General features: G+C 36.2%; 1 protein-coding gene across 1 annotated transcript in view; it reads right to left on the minus strand.

The window, feature by feature from the left end:
* NCAM2 (neural cell adhesion molecule 2) overlaps window positions 1-13,141 on the minus strand; it is a 184,721-nt gene that overhangs the window by 63,519 nt on the left and 108,061 nt on the right. Inside the window, exon 14 of the mRNA XM_036243644.1 lies at window positions 8,581-8,754. Coding sequence (XP_036099537.1) covers window positions 8,581-8,754 — 174 coding nt within the window. The remainder of the gene's footprint in view (window positions 1-8,580; window positions 8,755-13,141) is intronic.

The raw sequence follows: 13,141 nt of genomic DNA on the forward strand, positions 1-13,141 counted from the left end.
TTCAAATATGTACTAATTACCATAGGTTTATGTTATTGAACCACATGAATCCTTTCCTCATTGTTTATTAAAAAATTCCTGCACTTCTAGAAATACATCTTAAGAATCCTGAAACACAAATCATAAAGAATATTACACCCTTATGTTCATAGCAGTGCTATTTACAATAGCCAAATCTGGAAACAGCCCAAGTGCCCATCAGTAGATGAGTGGAGAAAAATGCTGTGTTACATTTACACAATGGAATACTACTTGTCTGTTAAAAAGAAGGAACTCCTACCCTTTGCGACAGCATAGATGAACCTGGAGAATACTATGCTAAGAGAAATCAACCAATCAGAGAAAGACAAATACCATGTGATCTCAGTAATATGTGAAATCTAATAAACAAAATAAACTGACAAACAAAATAGAACCATAGGCATGGAAACAGGAAACAGACTGACAAATGTCAGAGGAGATAAGGATGAGGGTGATTGGGTGACAGGTGAAGAGATTAGCCAGAGAATACATGTGCATAGCCTAGGACACAGACAACAGTGTGGTGAAGGGCAGGGAAGGTGGTGTGAGGACTGGGTGCAGGTGGCAAAGGCGAGAGGGGATGGGGGACATCTGTAATAGTGTCAACAATAAAAAAAAATGCCCTGCTAATATATTATCAAACAAAAGAAAATACACAGTAATATGTGTTTTAAGAATACAGGAAATAAGAAAATAAATATAACAGGGAAAAGAGGAAATTCATTTTTATAGTTAGAATGAAGCATGTGTGTGTGGTTGGGGGTCAGGGGAGACAGAAAGACCTCAAAGTGTGATCACGTCATATTTCTTCAAGGACATCTTCTGATGTGCATTTCCAAAGAATAAAATATATACTTTATAACTTATATAACACTATTAACAATGTTACCTCAATAATTTAATTTAAAAATCATACCAAGAATAAATTAAAATAATAAAACAAAGTTTTTAAGTAACAAAATATATCAATCATTTCTTTCATTATTTTTAATGACACATATAAAAAATTCCCCACAAATTAGGAAAGTCACAACTTAGGTAACATTTATATGGCAAAACATCTTGGAACAAATATTTGTATGGGCTTACTCTAACTTTGGTCAAATTATACTTCTCATGTTTATTGTTTTACTTTGTATTTTAAATGCACTAACAAAAACAAACATGTTTCATACTCAATAATCACCATGGAAGAAATATTTATAGGCAATAACTTTAAAAGAAGCTCTACCTGTATCTTTTCATTACCAAAGCTAATTGAAAATTTAACAGAAAGATATCTGCCCTATATTATTATATACTGTGTTTATAGACATAACACTGTACATATACAATGTACTCCCCAATTACCAATGAAGAATCCAGGAACTATTGAATACATTAAAACCTATTGCATAATTAGTGGATTTATGAATAATAAAATTTTGAGGTGAACATCAAATAGTATGTTTCCCCAAAATGATCTGAGTATATTTAATTTTGTGGGGATTCTAATAGATTCTCTTATGCAATGTAAAATTACCCACCAATAGGTAGAGATGCCATATTGAATAATTTTAATTGGCACCACTTACATCATAGTCTATTGACTATCTCTTCTTATTTCTATATATTATAGAATATATGCAAACTTATACTGTATCCATATACAGTGATTTTCATTATTCTGGGTCTTATTGATAAAACTGCCATGTTTTCAAGCTTCAATTTATATTTAAAATTTCCGTTAAATGTGCACATTGAATTAGAGAGTTTCTGAGATAAATGTGAGATCTTTTTTCCCCACAAGCCATACAACAAACCAGGAAATATAGATAATTATAAGTACTAATCATTACTCAGCAAGAAACACTGATATGCTCATTTTTTTAAAACTGTGTTTGTCAATATTGTAATTACCAGAGTATTAAGAAATTAATTTAATATGAACTGTGCTTTACAATTTTTTAAAGTCAAATATAAAAATATAATATTACATTGAAAATAATAAATGTCTGTATTCAAAGAGGAGATGTCAGGGAGAGAGAAACTGACCAGGGCTGCGGAACTCAGGAAAGTCTCAGGAATTTCAGGAGTAAGAAGATGGGAACAAAAAGCTGGACGATCATTACAGATTTGAATAACTGTACTCTCAGGTCTTCTGCTCACATTTAAGGGAAGATATATTCTTCTCTCCCAACTCTACACAAGATGAAGGTCTACCCTCCAGAAAAGTTGGACCAAATAAGCATTTTAGAGTCTGAAATTCTAACCTGAGGACATGTGGCACTGATGTACTGGATGAGAGACGTGGGAACATCCGACACCCTGACACAAGCTGATTTTCCACAGAGTCTGGGAGCCAGGTGTGCTGATAATAACGGAACAGCCTCAGATACATACGAAGAGCTGGCATTTCACAGACCTTTGCAATGAAGACCTTAGAAACCCATGTGATCACAATTCCTAAAGATACTTTCCAAGCAGAACCTAGTGGTGTGTCCTTCTCACGTTTGAATATATTCATTGATGAAGATCATCAAGTACTTGAGGTAAGTTTCCTATATGAATAGTAAAGAATACAACAAATAAAAACCACCAAAAAAAAAAAAAAAAAGGAAAGAAAACAGTAGTCTAGGAAAAAAATCAAGGAGCAAGACAAGAGATATCATTACAATGGAAAAGAGATATCATTACAATGACCAGAGAGAAGCGACTATATGGCATGCATGAAATAAAAAAGAACAGAGAATGAAGGATTTAGAAATTTTAAAAATAATAAACTGCAAAAATATAATATAAATGTTGATTAGATTAGGGCAAAAAATAAAAGTATAGACTTAGAGAGAGAAAATAAATGAAAACTGGAAAATTAATTGAGTAAAGCCAACATTTGATTAATTCTAATACTCAATAAAAAGGACAATTACAAAAAAAAAAAATTACCCAAACTATCTTACTACTAAAGGGCATTAATTTCCAGTTTTAAAAGTTAAACTATTTTTCAATGCAAACAATGTAAAATAACCTTTTTTAGGTCATATCAAAGCCTGCTGCACTATAAACAAAAAAACTGTGGGGCTGAGGAGGGATGGGGGCTGGGAGAGCATCCTGAAAAACTAGAACACAGAAGTAACTAGGTTCTCTAACAGTGGTGTTGGTAAGAAAGCCCATGAAGGCAACAAACTCTTCATTATTGATGTGGAGATCTCAGTCTAAATCCATATAAAAAATATCAAGCTTGTAGTTTTAGGGTATTCAAATGAGGAAGATTCTTCTTTTTTTTAAAAGATATTTTTTCTTTGATTTTAGAGAGAGAGGAAGGAAGAGGGAGAGAGACAGAAACACCGATGAGAGAGAACATTGATTGGCCACCTCCTGCACGCCCCCCACTGGGAATGGGGCCCACAACCTGGGCATGTGCCCTGACCAGGAATCAAACAAGCAACCTCTTGGTGCATGGGTCAACATTCAAACACTGAGCCACACCGGCCAGGCGAAATGAGGAAGATTTTTAATTCCAGGAGGACTGTGGATACCACTGAGTGGAAGGCGCCCCTTTCAGGACAAAGGACGGTACTAGGAAGTAGCATCTCTGTAGCTGCACCAAAATGTTTCTCAGTATTAAATCTACCAATCCTCACCCTCCTCCAATTTAAGCTTCCATTCAAAATTAGTTTGCTGACCTATCAGGCACAGGTATGTAATTTATACATCCAAATCTATACTTCAGAACAATCCTGAGAAAAAAGGCTTATTGAACGCTACTTCTCCGCAGAACTGAAAATGGCTTGCTCAACCATAGGAATCGATTTTCCTTCAGATTTTAATTAAAATCGAACTTTTACAAAATAGAAACCTAGATTAAAAGTTTGTAATTATATGTAATAAGAAAGCACGTGCATAACCTTAATTACAGTGTTTGTAAACTAAATACCATAATGTTAAAATTACCACCTATGGATTAATTATACACACTGCTCTATCCAGCAAAGCCACACTGGCGTTCAGTGGAGCTTTGCAATGAACGACTGAGAAATATCCAACCGTGTAGCTATCGTCACACTGTAGTTAGCTATTACATTCTTCAAGAAGTGAAAATCGTAAGAATTTGAAAAGTTTTGAATGAAAGATTTGTTTAGAAAATGCTATTCTTTTCAAATAAAAATCATCTCCTTAATTTTCAGAAACAAAGAGGAACTCCTCTATATCCTCAGATCCAAAAAAAAGCAGAACACCTAGTAATTTTGGTTCAGATTGAAAGGACTTCTTTCTACGTGTGACTCTAACTGGCTAAACCTTGCACAAGTCAGTAGAAATTACTTACGCTGTTTGGGAGACTTGTTTTTATGCTCTGTTAAAAAGAACTGATATTTTAAAATATTAATTTTTCATTTTTATTTGGAAGGCTGAAAGTTGTTTTGCAAGGTTATTATTTTCTCTTCATTGGTGCTCAATGAGGTGGCTAGAACACACTTACAAAGTGTTAAATGATATGGTAATAAATGTGTCATGCAACCCTCCCGACCAGTCTGGCTACACCTGTGATCCATGTTTTTCACTCAAAATTCTAAGGCAGAATGACTCACATTCTCTATTTGAATAGTTTATGCTGTTAATATCTTATTTTCTCATAATCTCCAGATGTTGAAAATTAGTTTGTGTCACATCAGTTGTTGGGATAATCAGAAAGGCTTCAGCTAAAACTGAAAGAAGAATATAATAATATATCCAGATCTCAACTGGGACCTAAACCTAGGACCAGGTGCAGAGTGAGCAGGTGAAGTTCACAGGGAATGAATTAATATGTAGAATCAGAATCTACTAACAGAAAATTTTTATGCTAAAATTTTCTTGCTAAATGACACTGCAATCAAGCAAGAACTGATAGTTATTTCTAGGTGGTAATATCTATTAGCTATTAGAAGTAGGTACATGAACAGTATATAATACATTTGAGAATTAAATAAGGAAAAGTGAACATTAACTAAACTCATGTACATGAAAATAAATAAGTAAAGCCACTTTGAGGGCAAAAAAATAAAGTATTAGCTGAAATGTTTATGACCACATGCACCTGCCTCTTCATAGTTTAAACCTAAATCTATCTTCTGACAAATGCCTTGACAACAGTGAGTATAATTATTTTTATAAAAGTCTCAAACTTTAGAATGACTGATTAGCACAACTATAATACAATGGCAAAAAAAGAAGCATTTCTTCACTATTCAAAAATATCCATGTGCTTTACAGTATGTCTTTATATTTTCAGCAATAGGGTCATCTACATAGACAAAAATAAGTCTTCTAAGCACACGCACAAATTATACAATCTATTTTCAAAATTAAAAAAAAAATACACGTATTATCTCACAGAAAAGGAAGGCAAATTCCGAAAGACCAAAAATGATGTGAATGGGGACACCTGAAGCTGGAAGAGAACTGTGCGATTGTTTTTCCATCAATTATTGCAGTCACGTTGAAAACATCACTGCTGCGCAAACAACCAAGAGCTTTTGCCCAGAACTCTGATACAGAAGATTGGGTTTGAATAGCCTCTCGGGGAAAAACAGTGCAAGAGGGAGATCTGAGGCTGGGACCCTGCAGGAGCTAGAACTTGAAAGGTCTTGGAAGGAAGTAAAAGTATGAGCTAGAAACACACACACACACACACACACACACACACACACACACGGGAGATGGGGGTGAGGACTGCTGGTTGCACTCCACCTGCATCTCCAGGGGACAGGTCCTTAGATGTCTATCCCACAGAAAATAGAGGTGGCAGAACAGCCCAAAGAGAACTACACAGCACCAGGAAAATAAGAGGTATTGATTCCCTTCCTCTTTCTAAGAGATGATGTAGTTCATGCCACCTCCCAACTCTCAACTCTTCAGGATAAGGTCCCATTTCCTAGGATTGGATTCTATATGCTTTATGCTGGGCAGGATACTACTGAATGTATTTCTACTTGAAGATGACTATAAATCTACGATGTCTGCCAAAGATGTTATATAACTGAAAGGGGGATTCAAAAAAGAATGGGTTACTTTTTAAAAATCATGTTGGTACTCCCCTGAGTTGAGAGCACGCAGTCTGGTTATATGACTATAACCTGATTTAAGGTTCTCATTAACATATCTATGGAAGAAGAGTAAACCGTGGAAACAGAAAGAAATTACTGATGGAGATACTTTCCTTATGTGAAAGTAAGGAAGTTGCAGCCACAGGACTTAGAGTATTTTGGTTTCATTGGCAAGCTTTAAGCTGTCCCAACCTGAGGGCATTAAATACCTCATTCATGTAATTTTCCTTACTGATATTCAAAATTCACAAGAAGTGTTCTGATCCATGTTTTCTTTCCTACATAATATACCTACAGGTAAAGAATAACCTATCATATATACTCTGAATGTCTAATTTCTGGGGCAGTAATTTCTCATTGTAAATTAACATGTGCCTTTTGTCATTATATATCAGTGTTATAGGCAGAGACATATGCTTCTGAGAAATGGGTACATGGAGCATAAAGTCAGGTTTTTGAATTTGATCACGTTGGCCAGCTCAAGTCCACTGTCAGTTCTCCACAGTGTTGCAACATTATCAAAAACCTTGCATGAGGCTGTTCACCTTCTCCCCCCAATGCTGGAGGGGTTGGGGGTGGCGTACTATGTACACGAGTGTAATTTCTTTAACATTCAGACTTCACATTACTTTCCCTCAGGGTTTGAGTGTTGTGCAGTATCAGAAAGAATTGATTTTCTCTGTCTTTCACCTTCTACCCTCTCTTATTTTCACTCTCTTAAAAAATAAATATTGTTTTCATCTGGGATAATGATTTCTTTTACTAGAGTCCTTGAACTCACTCATGTATTATTTTGGGGGACTATCTTTACAAATCCTCTCTCCTGCACTAAGTAGCATGTGAACAAAGAGCACTTACTATCCAAACCCTCATCGCTGGAGAAGTGATGAGCTGGCGGGTTTGAAGGGATGCTGTGAGACATGGTGATGATTAATGATTGGTAATATGTTTGACATTTCTATCTAAAATCTCTATTTACTCTTAATAAAAACTAAACAAGCAGGTGCCAACACAGGTGAGACTAGAATGATTTTACTTGTTCTGTCCCCATTGTCTACTGGAATAATTCTTCACAGGAGGGCTCCTGCCAGTTACAGAACCCTACGCATACGCGCAAGGCTGAAGGCAGGCCAGCAGATGACATGGAGCAATACTTTCCTTACTATTTTATGCTATCCTTTTGGGTCACTCAGTAGAGTTCTAAGAACAAAACAACAAAGTCCAAATATGCTAATTTATTATTATTTTCTACTTCAGTTTCTTCTTATAGTATAAAAAAAAACACACACGTTTTCACAACATGATACATTTCTATATAAGTAAAAAAGTAGAGTTATAAATTGTTTTAACTTCTCTGAATTAGCTAATTCTATTACTCAAAATGCCATGATTGGTAGTGATATTTAAGTTTTCAAAATATAATTTTGAAATAAATTTTAGTAGATGGCTTTATAAATATATATATATAAGACATTTCATATTATGAGTTTCATAGCTAGTGATGGAAGAAATATTATTAATGTATTAAAACAAAACACATTTCTGAATATTTAGTCATTAAATCTCATATATCAGCAATTGTTTTTCCACTACAAAAATTTTAAGTACTTTTTTACCCCCAGAGTTGAACTTCGGTGATTTTTCTAAACTCATTCATCTTTACTAAAGATGCAAACTTTTCCTCTCTTTTTAAAAGTTATTCTCAAAAAGAACAGGACAGTGAAAATGTCTTCCCAATCTTACCACATTAAAACAAAAAAGTACTTAATGTATTAATATTTTTTATTACAGATGACCCTCCTTTTCTCCCTTTTGACTCCCTCCTCCTCGCTCCCCCCTCCCACCTTCACCGTACTGTTGTCTGTGTTTATTGATTATACATATATGCATATAAGTTCTTTGGTTTATGTCTTCCTTCCCCCATCCCTTCCTTCTGAGGACTGTCGGTCTGTTAAAAATAAATAAACAACAACAACAAAAAACCCCTGTACATTAAACGGGAATGTTGAAAGAATATTTTAATTTATCTACCAAATTGTAGCAAAAACTGACTTTTTAAATATTGTATTATATATAATAAAACACACACATTCATAAATATACAGATTTTTATGTTACTCCTTCTTGAAAATTGGTGTATGGATCACTAGACACACTCTGTAGGCAAAATGTGAACTGTGGCAGTGTAAGAGGAAGGAAATCGCCACACCATAAAAATAAACAATTGTGACTCACTACTGACAGCAGGTCCCACAATGTCCTATAATCCAGTAAAGATTTCTACACATACAAAAAATTTGTTTAAACAAATCCAATTTTATGTTTACATTCTGCTTACCTAAAATGTCAATTTTATTTCTATTGGCAGTAAAACTAAACATTTCTTCATCTAAAAAAAGAGAAAAAAGTACATTTTGAAGGCAAATAAAAAGTAATCACACAGGTTTGTGTAAGATGAGCTGGAATTAATCCACACACTCTGACAGGGACTCACTTTGAACTCCATGGGAGCGTACGATTTTCCAGGTTTCCGACGCCACTTCTTTGACATCCACTTGATAGTGATGGATGGGCACGCCTCCGTGGGAATCTGGCTTGTTGAACGAAATCCTGGCTGTGGTCTGCGACAGCTCTATGATCTTCACCCCATAGGGACTGGATGGCACATCTATGAACAGTCACAAAGCAAATACAGCCTAAGTAAGGTAGACAGCCATTGTACAGATGATGTGCTGTAGAACTGGGCACTTGAAACCTGTAACATTGTGTTAACCAGTGTCACCCCAATGAGTTCAATAACACTGTGAAAGAAAACATTATATTTGTGAAACTTTTTTTTAATCCTCACCTGAGGATATTTTCCCATTTATCTTCAGATAGAGTGGGAGGGAGAGAGAGAGAGAAACATCGATGTGAGAGGGACATATCAAAGAGTTGCCTCCTGCACAACCCTGACCAGGGCCAGGGACTGAACCAGGACTGAGATACGTGCCCTTGACCAGAATCCAACCTGCGACTCCTTGGTCCATGGGATGACACTCTAACCACTGAGCCAAACTGGCCAGGGCTATTTGTGAAACACTGTAAAGTGAATTAATGAATTCACGAAAAGAGATTAAGAAAATGTGATACAACATTCTAAAAAACAGACTTCTGGTATTCTGAGAATTAGAAATAAAGAGTGTTGCTGCCTATATACTTAATTTGCATGACAAAGCTGCAGAAACTGCTGGAAGATCTGTTTAAACTGCAAGGAAGTATACACTAATCAATCATTAATATCAGAGGAAGCAAATTGTAAATATTCAGTATCAAATTTCATTATGGAGGGAATAATTTTACTTCTTACTTTGCTCTACAATATAAGCCTTTTATTTTCATTGAAAGAAAATAAGCTTGTGAGAGAGGACGGGGAGGGAACACAGGTATAATGAAAACATAATAAGAAATACATTTTTTGAATTATTAGGATAAATAATTACCTCTTGTTTTCTTTTTCATTACATTTATATTGATAATTTTGGGGGCAATCGTTAAGTTTAGGAAAAATTGTTATTATGAATTCAACAAAACTATAAACTATCTGTTTTAATTTCATTTTGGTGGTGTTTAATTAAAATAAACATTCAGTTGAGAGATTTATATTTCAATTCCTATATTTAAAAAAGAACTATAAATGTCATTCTTGTGTGTGTGTTTTTTTTATCCTCACCTGAGGACATTTTTCCATTTTTTGTTCAGACAGAGCAGGAGGGAGAGAGAGGAAAAGAGAGAGAAACATCGACATGAAAGGGACACATCAAGTGGCTGCCACCCACACAACCCAGCCAGGGCCAGGGACAAACTGCAACTGAGGTACATGCCCTTAGCGGGAACCGAACCCGGGTCTCTCTGGACCGCAGGCCGACACTCTAACTGCTGAGCCAAATCGGCCAGGGCCTTGTGTGTGTTTTTGTTATCAGTCCATTTCTCACATTATTTTAAGCTCAATAAGGTGTCCTGCGTGTAACCTTATTTTCTTTTCTAGTATACAAAACTTTATGGAATGTAATCTGAAAGGTCAAACAGGCGAAAGAAGAAAATAAGAGATGAAAAGTCTCAATAAAGAAATGAATGAAACCTCTCCTCCAGAAACATGAAGAATTACAGGCACATTAAACATTAAAGGTATCTCTTTCTGTCTCTCAATCTCTTTCTTTTCAATATCACATTCAAAACAATCATAACATTTGGTGATTTATGTATAATTAAGAAACCAAGAGAAGGCTGAGACTCAGAAGGGAAGAAAGGAAGAATTAGGGAAGATCACAAGAGCAAAGATGTGTGGTTAGGGACCCAGATAAGACCACTCACACTCCCGTATTCTCAGTGACTACGTAAGATGCACAAAATGGTCAGTGAGAAAGGTAGGAAACGGATTCATCTGAAATATGGTGCTTGAAGACAGCTCTACAAGACCCTGGACCTCCAGAGAGACAAGTGTGTGGGTCCTCGAGTTTGAACACCGCTGGAGGCAAAACATGACAACATCGAAGTTGTCTTCTGAGCACATTACGAGAAGGCAAAGTTCCTCAGAAAAGATAATAATGCTGAGCGAAAAAGAAGGGAACAGAGAAAGAGGCAGACCAAATATGAGATGGCTTGACTTCCTAAAAGAAGCCACAGGTGTGAGCTGGAGGAGCTGAGCAGGGCTAGAACTCACAGCGATGACACTCTTCAGTTTGCTGATACAATTCCAAAGGAAAGATGCTAAGTAACAGGAGAGGAGGAGAAGGTATAATTCCTCATGGGCTTCCACCTTAGACCACAGGGCATGTACGTGGTCCTTGGTTCTTACACTGTCCACAGAGTTGCACACCATTCTCTAAGCTGTGGCCCTCAACGTGGTGCACCTTCACAGAAATAGGAGCCTCTCTATTCTTATGACGAAAGTGCCGTCACCAGACTTGGGTCAGTGGGCATCTTGCTGTAGCCTGACAGTCTATTTTCAGAGCTGCTGACTGTGACGTGGGTCTTCATTTCCATTGGGTTTGTGTTGGCCTTTTCTTTCTGTTAAAAAGGAGTGCTTATGGTTTGCAGCTCTGCTAGTGTCCCTGAACAGTTTCGACGTTCTGATTTTATGACTACTAAATTATTACATATTTATGCATGCACACGTACATATGTACATGTAACGTTGAGGAAAGTGACTAGAATGTATGATGCATTAAATGTATATCTCAGCAATTAAAAACACAGCAGGACACAGAACACGTCCAAGTGAATAGTGTTTGATATGCCTCCAACGAACATCTCTAATTCTTCTCTCCACTTTCTCAAGCGTTTTATAATCAGATTCTCCTTGATTCCATCTCTCACATACATTACCATGAGTCTCAAAGTTATTTTCCCCCTCCCTGTATCACAATTCCTGTATCCATCTCTTCCTTCCTGTCTCCACTGTTAATTTCCAAGCCCGGGGCCTCTCTGCCGCCGCCAGTGATGCCATTTGTGGCTCTGAGCTTCCTTTTCTATTGGACATCCCACCGGATCTCAATCCATATGGTGTGTAAATGCAAAATCAATCTTTCTAAAGCGTCCTAATCACGTCACTTCCCTGCGCTGGGCATTCAGGAGCTTCCTCTCCTTTACAACAGCAAACTTAGACTTTCCCTCTGGCTTTCAAGATCTTGAATTATCTAACCTCACTGCGTAGGAGCAAATGGATCACATTGTGAAAAACCATCAAACATAACCCAATGTTTCAACTGAGGTTTGTGGTTATTAAATTCCATACACAATGCTCCCATCGTTGTTAGCATATTCTTCTAAACTACTTCTTAGCACCTTTCAATATCAATAACTAAGGAATGCCACACCCATCTCTGAAAGAACAGAAAAATTGTGAAACATGTATTTCTTTTTCTTTCTTTCTCTGTACCTCTACTAGGACCAGTACAGACTTGGATAACGAGACTGGCTGTGTATTATCAGAATCTAAGGATCCAAAGTCTGGCCTTGCTCCCTTCTGTCATCTAAAACTTTGGACCAGTCCTTTAATCTTTTAGCAATTGGTATTTTCATCTCTAAAACTGAGATGAGAATAATATCCACTGCTTGGGTTGCTATGAATGTCAAGTATTATAGAGGTCCTAAAACATAAAAACATAGAGGTCCTAAAATACACTAAGTACTTCGTAAATGTTAGTAATTTTCGTGTTTACTATCTCTCCTTGATAACCATGCTCCCTAAAATACATACTTTTGTATCCACTGGCATATGTCAATGTTTTAGTCAAATGGTAGGTAATAGAATGCTGATGTTCAGCTTAGAAAAGTATGCAAATCATAGGGCCGGCCTATGTGTGACCCGGTACAAATTAAACTCTCTGGGTCCCAACTTCCTCATAAGCCAATGGTAACAAGAATACCAACACTGAAGATGCTGTTGTGAGGATAAGTTGATGAATAAAACTCACTGGGCATTCATAGATACCTTCACTTATCCTTTCTCAGTGTATAAATAATGTTGATAAACATTTTAATGTTTAAACATATGCATGAAGTCATCGTTGGATCAAAGTGTAAATGTGAAAACATAAAATGTCTGTGTTGGTGATTGTCTTATCTTGTAAGAGGTAGAAGAACAATGGAAGACGCTCCTCCTCTGACTTTAATTTTGATAGAATACAGCGTATAACAAAATAAACAGAAACTAAGAAGTGGACGTACATGAGCCTTATAAAAATGGAAGAGGGTAATAATCAGACATTTATATAGATGTTGAGAAACAGATTAAAAATAGTACATCCAATATGATCTTCTTTTGTCTAACAAAACAACATCCCAAAGTAAAGAAACACTCCAGAAAGCAAAATTCTGAAGGTATCTGCCCAATGATACCTGTGTACAACCAAAGAAAGGGAGCTAATGAACATAATGTGCAAAGGAGATCTTGGATGCGTACATTTTTAAATAACATTTTCAAAATGGAGATGACTCATGGAATTATAATACTGTTTCTTCAGGCTTCAGAATAAACTGAGAGCATAATACATAAGATTAGTTGTGTATAT

This window comes from Molossus molossus, unplaced genomic scaffold (assembly GCF_014108415.1).
Source record: "Molossus molossus isolate mMolMol1 unplaced genomic scaffold, mMolMol1.p scaffold_m16_p_5, whole genome shotgun sequence".
NCBI lineage: Eukaryota > Metazoa > Chordata > Mammalia > Chiroptera > Molossidae > Molossus > Molossus molossus.